Source organism: Anticarsia gemmatalis, chromosome 19 (assembly GCF_050436995.1).
Source record: "Anticarsia gemmatalis isolate Benzon Research Colony breed Stoneville strain chromosome 19, ilAntGemm2 primary, whole genome shotgun sequence".
NCBI lineage: Eukaryota > Metazoa > Arthropoda > Insecta > Lepidoptera > Erebidae > Anticarsia > Anticarsia gemmatalis.
The window spans coordinates 11,421,363-11,447,254 of NC_134763.1; the positions used below are offsets into that span (position 1 = coordinate 11,421,363).

The following is a 25,892-nucleotide window of genomic DNA, read 5'->3' on the forward strand; positions in this document are numbered from 1 at the left end:
TAAAATATTTGCACTTAACTAAAGACGTTTGAAATGGCTAAGTAGAGGAAAATGCTAATGTTTGAATCACTCATTAAACGCTATTACTAAAACGTTCACGTATACATTGATAGATGTGCGTTACATTGTACCTACTGTGGGAAAATTAAATAACTGACGACTTCGTAAAATGTTAAGACATTGTTCCTTTTTCATGTTATTATCAGGAATAGATCAGGAATCGGATTTTTTTTTCTAACGGAGAGTTAGGTTACACTATCCCTGATTGCCAGTATTTTTTTATCAGTTTTGCCAATCTTACAAGAAACTGGCTTGTAACTTCCTAAGATAGAACCGAAGTTGTGCTTTGATGTTAGGATCAAGTAATTTTCAAAATTGAGTTTGGGGAGAAAAGTAGATAAACTCAGTAATACCGTAAGGTTCTTGACAAAACTTTGAAGTTTGAAGCTCTTGAAACTTGAAACTCTATCTCTATTATGAGGCCGTAACTCGTCTTGATGAAGTTTTAGCAGAAATGCAAAAGCTCTTTTGCTGGATTCTTTCTTTTATCGGAGACAATATAAAGTTACAAAAAATCTTTGATTGCGTAGCAGGCAATCATTGCACTACCAAAATAATCATTTCGATCAGATTCTGTATACCATACCTATCATATAATGTATCAAGGCAGATGGTTGTGCAAACTCTTAACAAGGTCCTCAGTCCCCTATATTCAATTAAAATACTAAGAGCATATAATATATTTCCCTCATCGCGTAAAGGGGTGAGGTTCGCGTGTCGTTATTAATTCAGTCCGTCATACTGGCGAGTAAAGGGCTCTAATGGGGACAAACTACTTGACCACTCTAGCCAAGTATTCGCTTTCTTAATACCGCTCTATATTGAAATAGCACGTTGACCTCTTTGGGACTAGTCTGACACAAACTTCTGTCAAAATTCCTAAGTTTTTTTCATATTTTCTATTTTTTATTTGCCTGGGTGGATTCTGCATCACCGTTTTGAAACCCAAATATACTAAGAGTACTGAAATGCGTAGAATGAAATAACTTATACCCGTTCTCAATTAATGAAAATATCTTTGGGATCGACAGATTACAAGTATTTAGTTGTTAGATGTTTCACTAATTATCGTGGTACTAACGTTGTACTTAAATCGACTTAATTATGCTACCTTCTTCATAATTTTCATGACCAGTATCACTACTTCTTAATTAATTGAGCGGAATTCTTTCACTTATTCTCAGACATTTGCTGATTATACAACACGTATCCATAAGCTGTGAAAATCCTCAGTCTTCGATATGTTAGTCTGCGCTAAAAACAAGAAAAGTAAGCCAACAATGTAGTTACACATCTACTTAATTCTATAGTCGTATAATGAGTCAATCAGTATCAAATTACCTAAGCACACAGATACAGATCTAGGCGTGTCTAGGTGTTGTGAGACAATTGTAATTGCCCATTCAAGGATTAATCCGATCCTTGTTATGAACGGATAATTTATTCGTAATTGTCACTAGCGCTGATAGAAACTAACACTTTTTATCGCCCTGATCGGTGTGAAACATTGTAAAGCATTGTGAGTAAAATTGCCATTAGGTTGTACTTGAACTTCAGAAAAAAGCGTGTGTAATATAGTCCTTAGTAGAGGCTACGAATAAATACGAAGGCATGGTAAGAGTTCATAATATTTTAATCCTTTGTTGTGTTCACTACTGAGTTTCTGGGCACATTTAACCTACTGTAGTGAAATTTCCTAAGAAGAATATATCCTTTGGTACCAGCTAGAGCCGCTGTTCAGTTTTCCATACAAATATTTCCAGCCATCAGATACTCGATATTAAAATCGAATCTTCCTTTAAGCCGTGTTGCTTTATTTTTCATACTTCAGAATGATTCATTTTTATACATACCCATTTTTCCCTACACTTACAAACCATAAAATCAATACCACTATTACTAACCGCAACACAATAAACCATAGCTTGAAACAAATGCAATAAAACGTTGCTCAAGTACTCATAATCGCTAATGGTTCATTTATGGTGTGTTCTAAGGCGGCCGCGATCATCCCGGTGAATTGATGACCCGTTCAGATTATACACACGCGACAGTTACTCGCCCATTACTAGAGGCTCACCTTGAGATGACCTTGACGTTTTCAGATCAGATACAATGTTACTTTGTAGGGATGGGATTTAATCAGAAGGCAGGCGATTTTTTATTATGACTTAGGAAAAAGGTCAATAAATGCGTATCATTTGCTTAAACGTTTGATATAATTACAATACGACACGTTTGTTAAGCTTGTTCTCGGATAAAGGTTAGTTAAAAGAGATAACTAATAAAATAATGTTAATGGCGTTTAGGCAAGCCTAAAATTGGGTAAGAGAACCGAATAAAGGAAAGCTGTTATTACCATCGCTATTACTAATGCCTCTACTTATAGTGAAAATGTAACTTTTTAAATAACGGTATTTGCCCTTATGACTCTCCGGCATCAGGGTGTTTCAAAACGATCAACAGACAAGAATAACAAGCATTTGCATATTAACTGTTTCAATAAATTAACGTTGTCGCAAATTAATTGGTCTTATCTTTGTGAATGTTCAATTGGAGAATTTACAAATTTAAATTATTCGTGGATCGATGCTTAAACACGAATACGTACTCGTAGTTGTAAACTGAAAGAACATGAGGCTCTACCGGTCCAGAGACTTTTGACTTCCTTAAGCGTGCTGCAGCTAACAGGTGGGCAGGTCAGTTAGCTTAACGCTAAACATCTGCCAAAAATACGCACCTGATTTCGCAGATGTTGCTTTAATGTGCTTTATAAGTTACTTCCGCTTGTTGGCAATTAATGGTGATAGTAGCCTTTAAGACTTGCCGAGCATCCTTACTCTGGGTGCTCACATTCGTTACGGAAAAGATTGAGTCTTGTTTAATTGTGGACTTGGTTTAAAAAGGAAATTGCCGCATAAAAATCTTATTTCTCGATCTAATTGACACTGCCCAAGCGTAACTACAATTAATTAATTGACTCAACTTCAACGCTTTTTCTTTATTATATAACTTCATTTGTTTATGTCATCAACAGTTCCATTACGTCACTATTCTCAGCGCAAATATTATGTCTGTCATGACGCCACTGGGCATGCTCCACTAAAGCATGCGTCATCCCCATCACATAAATCCGCGTGGGGCGTATCAAGTGACAGCTGGAACAGCCTTCGGGAATACGTAATCAAATCGTTGGCACTAGTGACGTCACGAGCTGGCAGGAATACGGGGCTTCTTATATGGGAATGCGGTTATACTTAACAGAGATTATATGTTCTGTGTAATATTAGCTCATAAACGTGTAATGAGCATTGAATGAATGAGCTTTGTGCTAAATTGGCACGGTGCTTCCATCCACATAAAGTTTCATTCTAATCTTTATTGCTATCTTAAAGATATAAAAGTTCTAGATTAGTTATTCGATCTCTGCCTACCCCTATGGATGAAAAATCGTTATTTTATGCATGTAAATTGTAGGCATATGCGTATAAAATTCAAAATGAACACCTTTTATCCATTTAGTACCCAAGTAATTAAAAAACTGCCTTAATTAGAAGATCAAAATGTTAGATTGGCCTGATCGCTTTTTACCCTTAACGCAACCAACGAATATTATACTTTCATAAAGTTCAGTCATTAGTCTTGAAGTTGCCAACGTCTACATAAAACCATACCTAATACTTATTTCTCAGAACGACAAACCAAAATATATCCCCCTAACAAGTATTCGTGCTCAAAGCACATTCGGTACAATAGCCAGCAAGGTCGATCGGAAGTCAACACCCTACTTCGTGAAGCTTATTCATATTTCCATAGAAACCTCGCCTTTCATGTTCAAAGGTATTAAGTCCTACTTGTACGCAACGTAGAGGAAAAATTTAATTTGACACGGTATAAAAACGTATGGAAATACTCGTTTTAATTACGAAGTGGATTAATTGAAAAATATTATGGACTGACCTAGATTTTAGTTGATGTTTTCATTAAAAGTGTGAATGAAACTGCTTTAAGAAAATTTCTGCAAAGGAAATGTGATGGAATATTTTTACACGCATACTCTTTTTCATTAGTGAAATGATTCTGATCGGCGTTTTAATTCTCTTGGGGGTTCAGTTACTGTTCAGGATATAGGTGTTGCCGGATCTCGTTAAACTAATGGCGTAGGATGATAGGCACTGAAACAAAGTCATGTATTATGGAAAAACAGGATGAAAACAAGTTGTTTACATGAGCATTTTCTAACGTAAACAACATAACTTTACGTTTACGTATTTTTCGTTAATACGAATTTCCGTAAATTTGGCGTTTCGGTATTAATTTCTGTTTATGTAGGCCATATTATTTGAAGCTTAGGTTCGGACGTATCTTGTTTATTTAAATGTACGAAAATTAAATAAGGAAAGTAAACAGCAAATAATTACCTTGGTACTTACTGCTTTCTTAATCTCACTCTCAAAATGATTACAATAAAATCAATCATATACTTAAGTACAATATTCTAATGACACGGTTGGCTTTCAAAGCTACGGCTAATCAATTTTCCACCGACAACAAGACATAAATCATGTCATTCACTCACAATGAATAAGTAACTCAATTTCATGGGAAATTCTTTATTTGCTGCTTAGCGTCGGTTCCTTTGCTTTAGAACGGTCGGGCGCCATGGCCTCACAAGCCGAATGTCAATACTTATTCTATTGTGTGCTAATTACAACTTGCTGCTAACATTTAGTACTTTTTAATTTTAAATACACGCGACTTCATCGGCGTGAAAAAAATTCCCTCAGATTTAACTATCTGAGTAAATCATAATCCTTTCAGTAGTTTTGGCGTGATTCAGGTACAAACCATGTAAGTAAATTCACATTTTCGCGTTTGTAATATTGATATAGGTAGATTAATTAATTTCAATAGAAATATCTTTGTTAATGGCATTGCTCTTAATTATAAATTAATTTCTGTTATCCTGTTAAGTATTGTTTAGCGGTGAAGGTTGGTCTGCTATATTTATAAGAAATTATTTTCTTATTGAGGAAAATTATATTTCAAACAAAGCAGCTTGAAGGATGGTTTTCCTTACAAACTCATTAGAGGACAATAAATTGATTAATAGCATGAAATTTCGAATTAATCATATTAAAAGATACCTACTTGGTCATTTAGTCATGAGGGAAAAGAGCCAGGGTTTTCATGAGAAGGTGTAATCGTAGGCGATAGAAAAGTCCCCATAATTGTATTGTTTGTGTTCAATATCTTTACTCGTAAAACAAAGAATCAAAAATACAATGTTAATTTAAAATTGGCAACATCATATTACCTCCCCAACCTACTTCCATCACACCTAAACATTCGTGGCGGTTAAAACGAGAAATAATCAGGCACTTAGCACGGTTCATTCCAGTAAGGAGGATTTCCTTCGTTGTATGAAATCATCAGATAATGCTCATCTGTCTTTCAGCACTTAGTCTGTTATGGAGATGACCTCGACGTGTTTAGTGGATTCCTCTTTAGCTTAAGAATCTACACCCACTTGTAATGCACGCGAGTAGGTATTAAGTCTTGAATCGTTTTGATCTCATTTAAAAGAACAATACAATGTAACATTTTGCTTTTCTGTTATTCGGACCAGATGTTTCTGTAATCAATAAAATTAGTGCTAATATCCTTTAAAAAGCAAATGTCGAATGAGAGTAATTAAAATGTATGTCTGTACTTGACGACTGTTATCTTAACTGATTACCTGTCCTCCGAAGCAGGGAGACACTCAGTCCAAATACCTTATACGGCCAGTCATCTATGGAATATCCGCGCTAAGAATGCTTTACTCGTCGTTCACCAACCAGTGAGTGCAACTAGCTACGATCGGCTCAAAGTGCGTGGTGTTCGGCGAAAGCATAATACCCCGCTATCAATGATCAATGCAGTGTGCATGCGCATCTCGTAAATAATTCATTTGCTTTGTTTTACGCCCGCGCCGGTTGTGTTGCGCTTGTTCCTTGTGCGTACACACGCAACGTGCGCGAGGATTTATGAATTGATTTATTGATACGTTTAACGGAAGTATTTGTTATCTGAAGAAATATTCGGAATCATTATTTTGTAGTCAAGTTAGTGTATTAACTTAGTTGTTGAATAGAGTAGCGAGTGATGTTTAAATTGACTTAATGCTTTATAATAACAATCGATAAAGTTTCTAAATTACTTGACCAATATTATAATGTCGACTAATAGGGTTAATTTGCTAGACTTATGTCCGGCTTCACCATTCCAGGCTAAATACCAGATAGCCTATCAGAAGAAATTTGTCAGTATTTTTCAACATTTGGCTGTCACATTATCTATCGGTTAGACTATGCTGTGAAACTGACCCCTATTGCTATACAACGTTATATTCTCGTAAATACCCATCGCATATTAATGTAACTGTATTTGACGTTGGCTTTATCTGGCATTCATTTCGTTTACATGCTATTATGCAATCACCCATCAACGAACTGATCATGCTTAACAAAGCTTAACTTCCCATATTTACTAAAATTTTTATTTACACTTTATTGTTAAATACTACCACGGCTAACTAAACCACGACTGAAATTCAATGTCATTTAAAAATATGTTAATGTACGTGAAGTGTGTGTTCGTGTATCGGTAATAAGCAATATATCGTCAAATAGTTGATGCGTAACATTTATTTAAATAACACAATAAACATAAGTAGGTAACGGTCGATTTAATTCTGTCACCTTTGTGTTGGTTCAATGTGAAAATTGTATGGTCACGATATTCGAAAAGACTTACGTAATAATCAATTCCTATTGGTACGCAAATAAACGTATATTTTTCATTTACTAACGTGTTAAGTATACTAGAAAATATCAGTTTTTTTCGCTTTGAGACCATGGTCAAAGCTGCTGCTGTCAGCTGTGACAGTAGTCTTGATTACGTGAGGCCATGATTAATATAATACCTACACATAATAATATCTTAATCAGTTTGTCGTTCTTTCGGTCTCAGCGACGCGAAAGTTCCAAGTTATCGAGTAAAAACTGTATTAAATTTAATCCCGCATTACGAACTTTGTATTGTATAATTTGATGACAATAAGTATGGTTTCTGTTGTATGTCCCGGGACTCTACCTCGCAATCGTAATTTCCCTTTTAATAATATAAAGTTGTATCCTTAGTTTACTAACGGCAAAGTACTTACTGTATTAATGTGAGCCGAAAAAAAAAAGCATGTTATAAAGTGCTTCACTCAGTCGGTATCTAAACCTAACTTGTAACCAAATAAAATGTGCATAAATAAATATTTTTTCCCGCAGAAAGGATACGGCGTATCACAAAATAAATAAAGTTGGCAAACCCACTATCACACACACACGTACTAAATAAGGCTAGTGTTGTACAGTCGAACGCAAAAATACGTACACTCTCAACAAACTGTTACATTTTCAATCGTAATTTTTGTATGGTAATATCAATTTAATTATTGCTATTAGTCAACAATAAATGCATAGTAATTATAAAATTCTATATTATTAAACAGTAGTTCACTACTTTCCATTGCAGTCGCTCAATGTTAAATACTGATATTGAGTTGCATCCGGTGCGACTGGAAACCGACTTAAACATAAAGGCTAGGCTGATGATGATCATTCATAATACGTGTGAGTACATGTTATTGCTCGTGACTGTACTCAGACAGTATTGTGGTGTTAAAATGGCATTATGTCCGTATGTCAGTTGTTCAGTGGCAGCTGGCCGGACGTGTGTTGAAGGGGTTTTGTAAAAATGTCCATGCTTTAGTATCTTTGTATGTGGACAATGAGACTATTATTATGTATTTTTTGTAAAGATATTGTTAACTCATTTACTGTAATTTAGTTAAGTTACATAGTGTTGCTAATGTTGCTATGTAGTTAAAACGATTGTTAAAAGATCATTCTTAATGTTCTCTATCTAAAACGCTTATATAGTCTTAATTCGTAACGTTTTAGTCGGGTCTATAAGAAATATTTTATTTAATTTCAACATAAAGTTACTTACCTTTACCGTCTTTACAATACAGCATTCAAATTAAATAATTGATATCGCTGAACAAGAAATTCTTACATTATAAACGACAAAAAACCGGAATAAAAACGAACTCAATTCTCTGTAAAGAGACTCAATTGACGAAATTCAAAAGCATTTATTGTCAAGTAATCGTAATTCAAGTTGGTAGACACCCCGTGACCTAGATTCTCGGAGTAGGGGCCCCACACCTGCCCCTTGACAAAGACCCTTCGTTGCCAAAAGGGTGGCGAGGTCGTTGACATCTCGTCTGAAGGTCAATGGACTTGTGTACACAAGATGTTTTGCTAATACATTACTTTCTAAGAAATTATCGTTAAGTTGTTCTAATGAAAACGGTGTGACACATCCTAGCCTAAATAAATAATAAATAAATAAATAAATATCATTGGACAACTCACACACGGTCATTTGATTCCATACTAAATTGTAATCAATTTTAAAACACTCTCAAACATGCTAAGCAAACACTGAGAAAGTTCATCTAATTTTATAAAATCTTAAAATGCAGACAAATCTATTGAACCCTAATTGCTACTATAGTTTTTTAAACATAATTACAACATAATACAATATCATATCTTACCAAGATGAACTATGTAACATACTAGAAATATATTTCTTTTTTTAATTACTTACTTATTGCCTACATCCTCTACTTGACCATCCCTATATTATTTTTTTTTTTGTAAACAAGATGCGTTTTAGTTACAATGTCTTACTTACACTTAATCCTTACTTAAACTGTTTAATCTTACTAAGATATCAAAGTTCAGTGCTCTAGTTTAGATAAACGCATTTAATCTTGTCCCAATAGGATTAAGAACGACAAAGTTTACTTTGAGAGGTTAAACTATGTCCCATTAAAATAGGTTTTACATGAAGCAAATAGTTACACATTAAATAGGTATGTAGGGTATTTACATAACATACATCCGACTCATGATATAAATGCAATACTTTGTGAAGATGTTGGTATACATATTTGTAACTGACCGCGAATAGCTCAAAGACGCATTTGTATTTTATTTGCGCGGTATTCCCCATATAGATACCCTAAGGTTTCATAACAGTGATTTCCCTGTACCTACTAATAAGGAAATTATTTCTACTCAACCGCTGCGTCTTGTATTATTTAATTTATTAAACGTAGTATATGAGAAACCTAAGAGCGTGGTCACGGGATTAATAAGTAAATATCTAATACCTAACTTATATAATTTACAATAATAATCATGACTTAGAAATTGATCATGTAATTTACGCCAGGTTTGCCCATAAACATTTTATTTAGTTCTGTGGGTTTGTTTTTCAGGCCCATGTAATACAATATAGCGCAAATTCTTTTCATTCCTTAGGACTGTTGTTTGAAAATAAAAAGTATCCTTGTTCAACCCTGAAGTTTCGTCTCGTGGTTAAGTTGTGAAAGCGTAGCAGGCGGACACAGAAATTCGCATTTGTAATTATAACATCCTTTCATAATTGTATTTGATAACTTACTCTCAAAAAAGCGTAGTTGATACTTTCGTTCCCAATTAGATGACTATTGAACCAGCTGTCACGGTTCATGGAACATTATCGTCTGCGTGTATAGTTATTAGTCTCGTTGGAACATAACACATCGTATCTTAGTACAATATCGACTCGTCACGCGCCGCGGCAGCTGATCCTGACTGAGTCGCCTGACTCATTGTTGTGTAGAGCTTATTTTTATTTGACTAACTGTATGTGGCTCACTGCAGACATATCGCACAATAGCACAGTGAGCACCTTAATCACAATTAATACAAGTGGAAGTTGTAAAATTTCTAGTTAATAATATAAAAACATCTATGAGGAACTCTCCAAGCTTTACTGACATTTCTGTTACATTCTGTATTCACTTTCTTTCACCTACTGTTCTTATAGAGGGAGATTTTCGCAGATGTGTTCTTTCATAGCTTTTACATGTGCCATCGTCCTATACCTTTGCCCTACTTGGAGACGTTTCCAAAAATCGTAATCAATAGCTGCTACTTCTGTTCTGATTATAATTATAGAGACAGCTCCTTTCTCTTCATCCGTGACTCATCAATCATAATCTGGCCAATATTCCGTTATCAAAAATAAATTATGAAAACTCCTGAATACATTATATTAAACAGACAATCAGCTAAACGAGTCGATGGTCTTCCAAGACAGTCAGACGGCTTGAAGTCGACACCGTCACACAGTGATAGTGTCTCGGTCACGGTCCAGGGGCCCACCGGTGCCGACTGACCGACAGCTCGCGACCGATGGAGCGTGACCGGCGGAGTACACTGCAACTGTAGAGAGATTTACTTTCCTATGTTGTTTACTGCTATTTACATAATTGGCTTTACTGTTCAAACGGTATACAGCTCATGCAGTAGTGATTGCAACTGACGTTCTGTACGGTTCTGCCAGTTATTTAGCACATTTGTAGTTAAAAACATCTGATTCAATTACTGTAAAAACTTTTATTTATGGTTATAACATAGGTATCAGTCTAAACTTCTAATTATTTATTTCCACGTGTTTACTTTGTTTTAAGCCAGACGTATCAAATCCAATCAATAGATTTTACACATTCAGAGCTTTTCAATTTCACATTCAAAATTCAACAATACCTATGACGCAAATCTCAAGAACCGAAATAGGCGTTTGAAATATGATGATGATATCAAATCATTTACCAGTTTCAAAATAGCTTTCCTGCAATAAAGATCAGAAAAAGTTGAAATAGCAGGTCATTACGAATGTCTTGTATAAGCAGAACTGTGGTGAACAAATTGAAGCCATCGATCTCAATCGTTTAATGCACCTGTTCACGTAACTACCTAACTACTTGTGGTAGGTAACGATTGATACGTTTGACGGGAGACGCGATCAATCGGTGAATTGTAGCAGATAAATTTAGATTTAGAAAAGTGTAGGTGATACACTCACACGCAGTTTATTTATAATTCTACATAAATAAACTATACTACCGCATTGTCCTATTAGGAAATCAGTCTCTGAAAAGTATGAGTAGCACTTTCTCGTATTTGGTAGATTGTAATTTGCTTTCAAATAAGCTTAACCTTTTATATACCTGCACAGGGCCCATTTTCGAACCCTGATCGAGTAGTAAAATTACGTGACTAGTGAAAAATTAAGTAAAAAAATCTTAGATCAATTAATGGTCTTTCTGAGATTGCAAAAAAAATGTCTTAAAAAAGAATTGTTTTGTCACATAGCACCGAAACGAATTTCGTAAAAAATCTGCCTCTGTTTAAAACCCTGAGTTGCTAAAAAAAGATCAATCGTGAAGTAGTAACAAATCATCAAGTTTTTCATGTTAATCTTTTTCCATGAAACCTATTGTGGTCGTTTTATGATTCTAGTTAGCGATAAACTGTAAAGCTCGCAAAAACTCGCCCACGTTACATTTTTTATTGGCTCATTACCGTTATTGAAACCACTGGTATAGGCAATTCTGTTCTTATTGATAGAATTTTTATATCGATTTTGATATGAAAACTAAACATGTTATAAATTATTATTTTATTACATCAAGTACATCAAAGATTTATGGAATGGGATAAACCTACTTTTCACTTTTTATAATTTCGGTCCTTTATTCGTCAAATACTTTGCACCTAAACTACAGAATAGTTTGTACAAACTATAGTTTTAACATGTGAAAATTTTGTCTGATAGTGTCAGACATCTAAATCTCTATCAATATCTAAATTCTTAGAAAACTTCTTGCAAACACCAAATAACGTAACTCGCTATGACCTCAACAAACTTCTTGAGCTTCATTTAGGTACCAAGTAACGAGTTGTACATTTCGTTCAAAAGCATAGCGCAAGTTGACACAATCTTATCGTATTCGTATCTAGCGAGTAAAGTTGAACGAACAGTGTCCAAGTTTGTTCGATGATAAGCTCTAAGTTACCTCGAGTTATGTGGCGACATCTGTCTGCTTTGTGTCACAATAGTTCTAACACGTAAGTTGAGGAGCTTGTGGGAAGATAAGGAAACTTTGAAATGCTTTTGTTTTGTTAGTGGAGAGTTTATCTAGGCTTATTATTAAGAGTTGAATACTTAGGTAACTTAGCGACAAGATTGTGTGAGCGAAAGACTTTATATATACTTCAATACTGGAAGTGTTCCTATACTTACTTTTTCTTTATAACGTTTATGCTATTACGCGACTCAGTCCACTATTATACTCTGCATTATTATTTTCAGTAGAGTGCGTATTCAGCATTGCGATTTTCATAAAAAAATTCTTTATAGCTAGCCGGTTGTCGAAAGTCCATAGTGGTAGAGAATCGCGTTAAAGAACAGGAAGAAGGAAATAATTCAGTTTTACTACGCGACTTGCGCTATAAAACTAGCACGGTCTTTGATACAACCCACCTCAAGTAGCCACAGTTACGGTTACCGTATAATATGAAACGTTTATTTTGGTCCGCAATTTAATTAAGTTCACACATCTTACAGTCCATAAATAGACTCGATCAAAGAGCTAATTAACAAGTTGATCATAAAACCGCGGTGCGGTGTCCAGTAGCACACGACTCGTGTAGTATAGCCCAACAACTTTGTAGAGAGACTTGCATGCAACGTTTACCGCTAACGGAAGAATAAAAAATTCTGAATTTAGACCATCAATGATCCGCGAGCGTATGCAGCTGACAGTGGCCTGTCTGGCACAGCTGCTTTATTTTTTAAATACATAGAATTATGAATTATAATTAAGATAAGTCGTGCATCCCAAAGCTCTGTACTAAGTGGTTGGATTATAGGACAGATCGACACAGAGTCGCGCGGTGTGGATGACAAGCGGAAGAGGAACTGCTGCCGTCCCGAGGGTGTCGCCTTACAAAGTTGCGGATGTGTGCTACTATGTGCCCCTGCATCACGTATTGATCTTGCTCTGAATATGGATTTAGATTTTGCGATACGAAGTGGTATATATTTGGTGTAAAAAAAACTGCCAATATCTTATATTGGAGTTAATTAATTCTCAAGCTGACTTTTACTGCTGAAAATAACTTATTAAATTGTTATTTATTTACGATATCGTATGGTAAGTTGTTAAGCGACGTTTTACATGCCTTTAAAAGCACATAGTCGTGCGATTCAGATACTATTAATTGTAAATAAACTACATCACATGTTTGGTTTTTAGAGAGAAAGAGTTTCTGAGACAAATCTGAACGCTAGATAGAAATGTTTTAATTTATCTTAAAATATGATTCCAACTAAAGGATGAAAATAAAAAAAATCTTACAAAATGATCACGGCTTCATATTCACCTCGATGTCTTCAATAATACACCATTAATATCTACAGTTGCAGCAAGCAGCTGCTATTTTCGATGATTGGGTCATCCTTGGGAGGCAAAGGAAACCGTGTCAAAACCACCAGGTTTCACCCATCATAACTGTTTCATAAACATCGCATAAACACAGTTGTTCAAAATCATTTGACATAAACAATCCTATTGGTTTTTGTGTGGCAATATTGTTCGCGGTATTTAACTCAGTGTTTCTGCAGCTTAAGTGTGCACGCCACACGGCTGCTGATCACTAGGTATCGGTCTCGATTCCCGGGTTAGGTAAAGTGCTATTGGACTTTTGTATATGTACTGACATTGTATAAGACGTTCCGTGAGTGTATTTTGAAGACCTCTGCCAACACCTTCGGGTATTGTAGGCGTGATATTATGTATGTAGGTATGTCACATCACCATCGCCGCACTCCGTTTCTGCGACTATTGTACTTATTTTTTCGCTCTATATAGCGGCTTGGTGCTAAATTCAGGCGCTGAAAGTAAAATGGCGCGTGGTTTACCAATGTTATCGATGCCACACCTGTCATTGTGAATGGTGTATTTTTAGTTGTCTGATCTGCTGCAGTTATTATTGATCGGTAAACAATTGCCAAGGTTGGCCTGTGGGCAGTTTATAGCTGACTCCTCTGAAGTCAAATTGCAAATGTTATTTTTGTGTTTTGTAATGGTTTGGCCAGTTGCATTGTAAGATCGATAAATAAACAGCGAGATTAAACGTAACGCGATAATTATATGGGTGCTTTAACAATACTAAACACTTGACTAAAAATAGAAATATTTTCCTCCTACCCCACTATCTTTGGTATCTTTTTTGAAAACGAATAAAATTATAATTATTTTTTTTAGTCTGTTCATCCAAAAGGGATGATTTTATGTAGGTATTTAAAAATATCTAGTGATTGTTATCTATTTTATGTAAATTGCTCGTCCAGTAATTTTATTGACATACTTACTTTCATCAAATTCAAAACATTTGCAAGCTTGATTCGTTAAAAATCGTTAAGCGCATAACTACTTGCCCAAAATATGTACAACAATGAGTCATATTCTGGGAACAATTTCATAATAATATGAATATTTTTATGATAGATATGAGTGGATAGCACATCGGGTCCTTGACTCTACATTATCTGAAATCATCAGCCACTTCGTCTAGAGCACTTAACACTGTCGTAAATCTGATACACATAAAAAGTTTGTCTGACTCATAAGCTCGTATGTTATGAGATTGTAACGTAAGTGGATGGGAGTCACACCATAGCAATTGTTGAGAAATAGAGTAGGTACCTACATACTATGAGGATAGCTACAAATTAACAAATGTATCAAATTAAACGCAATAATTCTTACCGCGTCTGCTAAGCTTAATGTTGGAGTTAGTTCAAAGATTTTTTTATCTATTGAAAATCCGTATTTGCTGTAAGCAGCGTAATATATAGGATACAAGTATAACGTTTATTTACGTTTGAGCCAATCAGTATTATAATTTAACTGAATATCTAGCGCAATATATTAAACATTGTCACCATTTGTCATCATTACTTAAGGTGCTTTGAATTTAATAACGAACGAGTTATTTAATTGATCCATGCCTACATGATTTGATTTGAATTTTGTAAATCTATGTGATTATTAGTGCGGGAATAATCTTAGATGCGCCTTGTACCAATTTGTTTTATATTGTAACCTTGCAAATTCCACAATCCATCATCAAAATTTAAGCGCCCTATCGCGATTTACGATGTCGTAAAACTATCGATGTAGCAGAAATAATCGTTATTGTTCTAGATATTTATGATCCACTTAAATTCATATTTTGGGTAGCGACAGATAAAAACAGAAATGAATTTGCTTCAAAGCGAATCTTTTCTAAAGCACTCTTACAAAATTGCACTGGAAATATTATATTTGGTTCACTTATTACATTGGTGGTAAACAACCTAATGAGGGGCTTGACAAATGATTATGTGAAAAATCCTGATTAGCAGCGAAAACAGTTATATTTAGAAACTTTAAAAACTTTTAATATATCATATATCAGTTTATACCTAAGCAGGGCAAGTAAAAAAAGTAAAATATCTCAAATGATAATTATCTTTTTTTTAAATTCGGAATACAATCCTGTAGAGTGTTTTTTTTCAACCAGTTTCCATAACAGAGGACCTGCGGAAAATCTTAGTATAGACTTATCTTAATCTTACAGGTCGATGGTCTTGTACAGTATTAAATTTAGGCTATTGACACATCAAGTAAGTAGTAAGCAGCAACTAATCTACGGAAAATATCAAACAATAGAGTTTTTCTCCGCCATTACTTGTTTACGTGATCCGTTCACATTTCTGTAGCGCGTCGAAGGCCAGTTTTTACTGAATTACTCAACTTCGCTTCTATTTGTCTCGCACTGACTGTATTACGAAAGCCTAACTTTATTATTGTTATCGTTACTGTTTTCTCGTACTCCTGCTAGTAATTTTCTAAGAGACTTTATATGATTAAAACATTATGTGTATTGTTATGATATTGGTTTTAATTAAGATATTCAATTTTTGTCTTAGTCATCTAAACTTAATGAAAACCATGCACAATAACATCGACAAATAACGCGAAAACCCAATCTGTAACTCTATAAAAGTCCCAAATAGGAATAAATATTCTGAAACGAATTAACCGACGCGACTGTTCATCTGTCTTTAGTCTTATATACTTATCCACCGATAAATATAAAGTAAAACAAAAGAACTCTACTAAAAACATAACACAAATGAAAGTATACCGCCATATAATCCTGGGCTACGTGTTGAGGGTCACGTCGGGCCCTCAGCCGCCCCAATAACGTGACACCAATGCGATCCACACGTCACTGCACTACTATCTGATGCCCTTAATACGGGTAACTGTACAATGATCCTGGACTCAAACAGAGTGTATTTAATTAAAAGTAACATGCAACTAGAAATATAACACGACATGTAAAGCTCCCGTACTTGCTACAAGTACAGAGTATTATGTTCAAATTGATTTTCGTGCTAAAAAGACTAATATAGTGTTGTGTAGCGAAGATTTTTTAGAGTATACAAGTAGTGGAAACAAAGTACAATCGGAACAACTATTCGTGAATAACACAAATTTCGCGAAGGAATCGAACCCACGACCCTTGCGTGCATTGCTAGCGGTTAAGATGAACACGTGATTCACTACGTAATTACACCGCGCTTGTACACTTTCGTTCACAAGCAACGTTTAGACGCCAAAGCACTCATAGGTATTTTGTTTAATTCCATAGAGTCGTCTCCATGCCATCATTGATAACCATTTAAACCGTCTAAACAATTCTTATTTAAGAGAAATACGATCGACAAGGTTACTTTATCTTAACTTTACTTTATACACAAGTTTCCAAGATATGTCTTTAATTCCATTTGTAAAAAAAGAGGTTAATTAAACAACAATCCATTAGAAACAGAGCTCTCTCCTTACGGCTGTATACTAATCGGGTAACCTTTCTATGTTTGCTGCATTCACGACTGTTAGCCGGCGGCGCACGCGCATCGCATACTAAACACACTGAGTAATGTATACCACACACTAAAGCCACTACGATATAACATGCCGATTGTGATTGTAACGACTGTGATAGGCTTCGTAATTGATCATGAATGATAACCAAATTCGGCTGCAATCCAATTTCATGAATTGGGTATATCAAATGCAATGAAATATACGAGTACTTAGATTATAAAGATGCATCATAGTTTAGATGATGGTGCCCTGACATTTTATCAATATTTTTTATGACACTAGTTTTTTTTTATGTGTAGGTACCAGTCAAATACAGGAAGACATTAAAAATTTGTTGAATATAATTTTGTTAACGCATACTCTATTCTAAAAATCATTGTGAAACATAATTAACTCATTCGCGGTCCTTATAACGGACACAATAGTTAAACAATTGATGATTCATATAAGGACCTGTGAATACGGAAAGAATTCATTCGAAATAACAAGAAAGATCTGGGACTTATTTCATCAAAAACTACAAAAGTCGCTTAGCAAGTTCATATTTTGAAAACTTCTTAATTAAGTTACTTAAATAAGTACCTCTAGCTTAAGAAAATCATGTAGAATTAGTTAGAATGTAACATTTCAATCAATGCAATAGATTTTTCGATAGAATTATATGCATGCTTCAGAATATAGGGTGCAAGATTAAAAATGTTCTGTTCCGTAAGTACTATAAAAAAGGTTTGTTGCAATACTATACTCATGGTATCGCGCAATGCGCTAACTGCATTGTGCAGTTGACATAGGACATGACAATGACACATACATACACTAATACTGCCATTTGTATGCTCTCGGATTTTATTCCATACGCTCAGGCATTCAGACGGTATCGGGTGAAATCAATTGCAACCTGCATTCCACCTTGAGTGTAGGAAGGTACTTATGGTAGAGGTCCATAATTAGGTTCTGCAACAGCCACTGAGCATGTCAGAATTGTTTTCTTGATTAACATGTTTAATAACAATGGAAAAAAATCACGAATCATTTTTCCTTAACATACTCGAGTAAAGTAAGCTCAGGAGATGGTAGAATATTTATATTGACTACTTTGAAACTATTCAAAATAGAACCATTATCGAAAAAAAATTTTAGTTACGAAAGCAAGACAAACGTCTGGTTGAAATGTTTATTTAACAAAAATAAATAATGTTTACATTAATCAATATTACAATGTAGTCAACCGGAATAAACTAATTAACAACTATTTCACACCTATTATAAGTATCAACACGATCATTTATCACCAAACAAATTAGACAAGTGATAAAAGATAAACTATAGAGCGGAAACTAATTTCAATCAAGTGAGTGCTAAAGTGTTATAAAAGAGACAGGAAGCGTGTCAGACGTGTCATTCGTGTCAAACGTGTGACTCGTGTCGGATGGCACGTGGCTGTATGAAATGCTATTGTTCTTCACTTACGTAACTTGAGATATAAGCGATAAAGGAAATTAAATGTATGGCATAAGTTGCCATACATTTAATTTCCTTTATCGCTTTATTGATGTTTAGATACGCTTGTTTGCTTTTTCGCACTGGCGTATTGTTGTAGTCTCCGGTTTGTTACCCGGGTCGGGCTTTAAAGTTAATCTGTCAAGAAATGCTTAGTGAATGTTCGTATTATGATAAGAATTATTATTAGTTATTTCATACCATGGGGCGAACGTAAAGCCGTCTGATCTCTCACTAGTCGTATCAGTTATACGTTCCACAGGGCTATCAGAGTGATGGAACACAGTGTACTTGTGTATTGTCCACGGACTTGGATATTATAAAAGAACTACTTAATTTCAATAAAACTAGCCACTTTAATCCACCCAGCAACTTAGCAGAGAGCCTCGTGCTATGCAAGTTGCGCGACCCGTAAACTTATGCAGGTCGGTCTGATACAACTACTATAATTCCGAAATACTCTAAATAATTAATTATAATCTAGACAAATCGTGCATGCCATGATCTCTACTAAGTTGTCGGACTATAGGTGATGGCTGTTCTAGTGTCTAGTACATGAATCTTAATGATCTCAATATTACAAGTTGCTAGTTGAATGAGCATAATTTAGTAATATTGGACCAATTTAGCACCTCACTGTAATGTGCAATCATAATATGCTTGAATTGCGATGAAGATATTATGTCACCGCTATCTTTACCATCGAAGTCGGCTTTTAAGTCCATTCAATCGCACCTATATTATAATGTGCCACGTAATTTCACTTTCAAATCGATCCTTCCGTTTAGGAATTACGATGCCACAGGCTGACCTACAGACTATACATAAAAGCTTATAAAACCGCTATGCTTTAGGTTTAACAAGAAAATCTGCATTAAGGTAACTTAAACCCAAAATTAATACCCATTTGTGCGTCAAGGGCTTACAAGAATTAAAGCATTAATGTAGTAATTAAGAAAACTGGTAGGTAGATGTATTACAACCTTGCACCAAGGTCTAGTACTCAAATTAGTTTCAGGCCATTGTTCTTCATACAACGCTAACTAAGCTACTGAGTACTCAAACGTTGACTCTTTCTAACATTTTGTACGAAAGTCCTGTACAAAGGTCTAGAACTTAAAATTCAGTGCGTGTGCTATTTACTTAGTAAGTCAGTCTTGTTCTCTGAACAGCTATTGTTCGTGACGAACTAATTCATTATTGATGTTGAATTCTTAGACTCAGATAGACAATAGGAAAAACTTGGAGTAAATCATTTTTCATAGTTTCCACGAACTGATTACTTATTTTATTACAGTAGTTGCTCTCTTGTCAATACAGAGGTTAATCCGTACAGAAGTGATAATTTTTGGCCTGGATATTCAGGGTCGGTTTTCTATGTAAAGGTATTTTGTTATTTTCAGGCTGTTCTGATAATATCAGACGTAACTTTAACTAAATATTATTAATGTAGCCATAAATAGTAACAGGCTCGCCCACTATTATTGTAGGTACATGATGATTTTAACGTAGGTGTAAATAATTCTACACCTACACCTTCGAATATGATCGTTTGTTTTAAATAAAGTAATAATTCGTCTCCTTAATAAAATTTCGTTTTAACTAATGTGCAAATGTTTCCATGTTCCAGTGTGTCAGTGAGTGGTGCGCCGGCGATGGTATGGTGGTCGCGGGGCGGCGCGGCGGCCGCGGCTGCGCTGCGCGGGCGCTGCTGCCACTGCTCCTGCTGCTAGCTCCCACCGCTGCCGACCTCATCTTCCGGGTGCCTGAAGTACTGGTGAATCTAATATTATTGAGTTTTTGTTTTGTTTCATAATCTAAGTATACTTACCCTAGGGGACAAATGACTCTGATATGACGTGACTTGTACTCGTAGCAGTCACTGAAGTTACTGGCGACACGTGTCGGAGCATTTTTGTCCCTTAGCGTAACCCAGGTTATATACTATATTCTTACTTATTTCTTTTCGGACTCCTGGCACAAAGCTAATCAATTTTATTATGAAAGTTATTTTTATTTAAAAGCAAAGTACTTTATATTCTTTACTCTTTTTTAAAAACATCGTTACCTTAACACACAAAGATCTAAAAAAATAAGTTTCTTTACGCAGTAAACCACCTTTTTCTTCTTATTGAACTAACCTCTATGATACTTGATCTCTCCTTACGCACATTCTTCTTTCTCCATCAACTCAATACTAACATACTCCATTTCCTTCTCACCAGGTCCGTCACGCGGCAGCTTCGAAGCCGGTGGGCACCGGTCGTACTAACTCAAGCAAGGCGAACGACTCCGAGCAGTGGCCGGGTGCTGACGACACGCTGCTCGAAGTGCGTTATGAAGAGTACTTCGTAGAACATGATGTTTCTACCACTGATGCGAGGAAAGCAGCTAAAGAGCTAAATGTTGAGGAAGGTGGGTAGAACATCTTTTAAAGGAAAAAGAAAGAATTAAAGCTTTATCCTCAGGTATACGTAAAATTAAATACGTACAAAAAACATGGTATTAAGTAAGTTTTAAGTTATATTAAATTTTTAGTTCCCAAAGGAATAGAAAGACTGCGAAATTTGTTAGCCTGGAGTAGTGAAACCAAACAATAAGGCGTTGTTAATTTATAGTTATTATGCAAGAGTAGTCATGTGAATTGGTAGTTTCTACTAATGCAATTTATTCAGTCTGGTGTGAAATAGAAACTAATATAATTACGTTTACTCAATCAGCTATAGTAAATTAGAAGTAGTGGTGATAGTACATGACAAACGCACAGTCAATTGTTAGTTGTGGATAAATTCCAGTGGCTTAGCGAGGGAAAGAACGATGTTTTTTATTACCTATAGTCCTATAATACTAACAATGAATCAGTCGCGACTTCGCGAGTCTGAGAGCTTAATCATTCCTATCCATGCGTATGAAATATATAAAAAAAAACGAATATATTATCATCGTGGAGGATACCGTACATTTTAGCTACTAAACTGATCTAGATGTTCTTAATTCCTTTAAGTACCTTCACTAAGGCAATCAGTGGCAGGGCTAGGATTTTTAATTGGGAGACTAATTTTACTTGATTGCCCATAGTGTAGTTTTAGAATCATAAATTCTGATACTTTTAGAGTCTTTCTAACATACCCCACCCTAACCCTGAATCTACAAACAAAGAGTTCGTTTCTCGTTTCCATTCAAGTCGACCAAATAAAGGCTATATTAAAGTTGAATATTAAACAACTACTACAATGAAGTTAGTTCTAATTATCTAACTACAAACTGTCAGAATAACTAACATCTAGAACAGGCCAGCACCTCAGAGAATCATAATTTAGAACAGTCTTGTAATATTCATCGTCAATTCAACAAACTGAATGAGTTCACCTCGAGTCTAGCTCATAAAGAGAATGAATGACGCAACATACCGGCTACTGGCTACTCCCTAATTAAAACTCCGTCAAAGTTGTCTTGCGAATTGGGACGGGATTCAAGGGCGACTGGATTAATATGACCTTAAGGTTTAAAAGACCTTATGGCTTATTCAATTGGTACCTGCTTATACAATACTTATTACATTTAAAAAGGGCATACTTATCTCTCATTGAAAAGACGTAAAACAAGTGCCTTTTGAGTCGTAGACTAAGTTGAATAACTACTTTGATGTATATAGCATAAGGAATCATTGATGGTTTAGAAAAGTGAGGTTGATTATTTGGTCTAGGTTTTTGTATAGATCGCAATGAGAGTTTTCTTAGAGGGTTTATTAAATTATTTCATTTCATTAGCTCAAGTTATGAGCTTAAAGCCATGCATATCCATCCCGTCATCTTCTCATGTGCTACTCCGGTCCAGGCCTTCCCAACAAAACTATGTCATCAAAATAAATCACATTGAATAACCCCAAACACAGTACCCAACACAGTTGCACTAACAACAACTAAGTTAATTTAATAACAATAGACGAGCCTATACAAAAGTTTATAAAGACGGTACACATAATCTTTGACGAATCATAAAGCTTATGGTTCACTGTTGGACGGAACTAAACGAGATATACCGTGGGTGACACTATAATACAATACCTACCAACAATAGCTTAGATAACACTAGCTTTTAATAAGTTAGCGTGCATCTAAGATAGAACTGACAACTGACCTAGTTCTGTGGGATGAGTGTCTAGATTTCTTGATAAGAGAATAGTAGAGATGGTTAAGATAAAAGATGTGGGCGGAGTAGATAGTAATCAAGTTGAATTGGATAAGATATTCAGTTAGCGTTGAGGTAGCTTTGTGAATGAAGGGAGTGTATCGCATAGTTTACTAAACAAAAAGGCTTGTAAAGTCTAATTCTCCTCTCATTTTGGAACGAGCCCTTTACTTCTACTGATAGTAATAGGTTATATTTATTTGAAAACTTCTTTTTGCGATTCCAGTCATTTAGAATTGGCAATAATCGTTTAAAACGAACCCTTTGATAAAAAAGGTTATGATATTCGTAGAGATTGATTGTTTATTTTTGACAACCCTACTGAACCAATCCACACCGGAATCAGTTTATTTATAGTGATGACTTTCCTACATTGATCCAGAACACAGTGTAGATAGAGACACATAGTTTCACTGAAATAATTTTACAGTTGCTCACACAGAATTGGCTAAACATATTTTAGGGCCTTGGGACAATTAGTTTCATTTACGTAGGTGCTTTTAAAAACACTCAGTTATTCCTCTTTTTCATTCCCTTTTTTTTAATATTGGTATAATACGAAAATCGATTAGTCTTGAAAAATAACTACGTTGCTTTAAAAGTGTCCAGTTTGCTACTTCAGACACCGTTCCTTATACATAGGTAAATATAAACTATGAAACCAAAAAGAATAAATAAGTCTTTCTCTAGATTTCAAGATATAATACTGCTTTCCAAATGGTTCACCAAATGCTCTCGGTTCGTAAATTGACTGCTCCGTATACTGTGTACAAATGAACCGCTATATCGTTTAATTGATTGCTTCAGTGGGAATTGATCCAGATAACAATTGGGAGTGATGTTGATATTAATTTACTTGTTACGTTTGTTTACTCAACAGACAGACGCACAGGCAATACACATACAGTAATTGGTTAATGGTACCTATATCTTCATAATTTATTGAAAACTAGCTGACCCGTGCGGCTCTGCTCGCGTGAATTTCGTACTGTTGCTTATTCGTTTGAGCACACGAATTGCGAAGCACTACCTACACACCTACACATAAAAATGCTAACAACTCTTTTGTCATCTAATGGTTATTTACGAAAGGGACCCGAAGAGCACACAATGTGACACAGGCTCAGGCAGGCCTGATTTCCTGTGGTTACCTTCTTTTCCGCTCTCGTCTGTATCCGTACCAATTTACAGTGTAAAATATAATACCTTATTATAGACTGACCATTGCTTACCCGTCTGGATTCAGAATATTATTATAGATACAGACAGACCTATCTGCGCCGGAGCTCTTCACACGCGTAATAATGTAGGTATACTTGCGTTGATACGTCCGAAACCGCGTAACCCGTAATTATTTTTTATATATCATCCGTCGTTTATTTTTTAAAACTTACCACATAGTCTGTTTCATAGCTATCCAATTTATTTCCTTAATGCAACCAATTAATTTGGTTACGTGTTACGAACTACAACGTCATCTGTTAGTTGCGGCGAACAACGACAACAAACGAAATTACTCGGTTGCCATCTAGGATATCCCGACCGCACCGGAACCACGTAAACCAACATTTTTGTGTAATATATCATACAACATTTATGTTTGAAAATCTTATAAATGTATAGCCTGTTTTAAAGGTATTTTTTTTACTATAAAGCAATCAAAATAAATTAATTAGGAAAAACATGCTGTGTTGCTGACCATAACGCCATCTATTGGTTGGTGCTAACAACAGGTATCGATACGGCAGGCACCGCGTTAACCATATGCGAATGTTGTGAAATGAATTGCAATGCCATCTATGGTCTCTTTAGGGAAACGCAGGTTCAAACGATTTCTACGTATTTTATTCAATTTTCTAAAAATCTATGAAATTTTATGCGATAAAAAGTATCCCAATACTTGCTCCACTACTTATTCTATGCATATAACAAATGTCAGTGCATTCTATCCGGTAGTTTTTACGTGATAGCGTAACATACAGACGGAGGACAGACAGACAGACAGACAGACAGAAAAGAAAATTATAAATTGCAGATTCGGTATCAGTATCCGTTACTAAACATCCCCCATTGGTTTTTTTTTAAATATATTCAATGTACAGAATTGACCTCTCTACAGATTTATTATAAGTATAGATTTGACTTGTAAGATAACTATCGATTTGCGAATAATCTTGTGTCCAGAGGCTGACTTGTGAGGTCTCCAAGTTTAATTCTTATTAGATATGCTTGTTTAATTAGTTAGGTTGAAGTTGACAATAAATACTACTTATAATAGTTAAGAACATAATTATAGCATAGTTGGTTACACAACTACATGATCATCCATTGTTATCTTGAGGAAATGGTGATAGAAAACTGACGGTGGTCTAATTATGTAGTAATTATGTGAGGCGCCGACGACTATGTAATGTAAACATATAGTAGGGTAGGTCAAAAACTACCACAAAAGTAGAAAAATGTGAGTGTTATACCGAAGGTATAATGAGCATATGAAATACATCACTTTTCGCCTTTATAATTTACAATTTTAGTTCTTTGAATTAGATTTCGAGGCCAGGAATCCAGGCGAGGTGACTATCTCTTGGCTGCTATTGAGAATACCTACTTATATACTTAAATAAAAAAAAGCAGTAGCATAAAATCTATTGATTTCATCAGATTACTAATTATCTCCTTATGCTCAGCAGTCTTATATATTACCGAACAAACAAATGAGGCGGTCAATAAAGTATTAGTTTGTGAAATGGCAATAAAGTTCAAGCAGCGTTCCACTTTCTGCTTCCATTCTAAAACTAAGAAACAATATTTTCTGCCCTGATGCTAGATTACTAATTAAGATAGGAACAATGAATTCCTACAAATTAATAAAGAATGATCGCGTTTATACCTTAACCTGAATTCAGTAGTCATGGCAGATAAAGGCCGGCTAAAGTTGAGTAGCATTCTTCTACAATTAATAGCTACGGCCTTTAGGGTTCTATTCGATAGATTACTAAAATAGCAAAACTATGACAGCCTTCAGAGGCTGCAATAAATAAAAATAGTGCATAAAAACTCACTTGTAAAATGTAAATTCTACTTAAACTTTTTATCAACTGGACATACTGTTATACTAAGATTTGTTACCTGTATTATAAGATTTCAGTTTCAGGGATTATGAACCACTTTACAATGGTAAATTATTTTATAACATATT

The 25,892-nt window shown here is 35.1% G+C and overlaps 1 protein-coding gene across 2 annotated transcripts in view; it reads left to right on the forward strand.

The window, feature by feature from the left end:
* Positions 1-25,892, forward strand: part of LOC142981345 (uncharacterized) — a 34,876-nt gene that overhangs the window by 1,474 nt on the left and 7,510 nt on the right. Inside the window, exons 2-3 of one of the 2 annotated variants that reach the window (XM_076127207.1) lie at positions 20,133-20,279; positions 20,728-20,917. In XM_076127207.1, the coding sequence (XP_075983322.1) occupies positions 20,163-20,279; positions 20,728-20,917 (307 nt within the window). In that variant the 5' untranslated portion in view covers positions 20,133-20,162. The remainder of the gene's footprint in view (positions 1-20,132; positions 20,280-20,727; positions 20,918-25,892) is intronic. The other variant, XM_076127208.1, reaches the window with a different exon arrangement.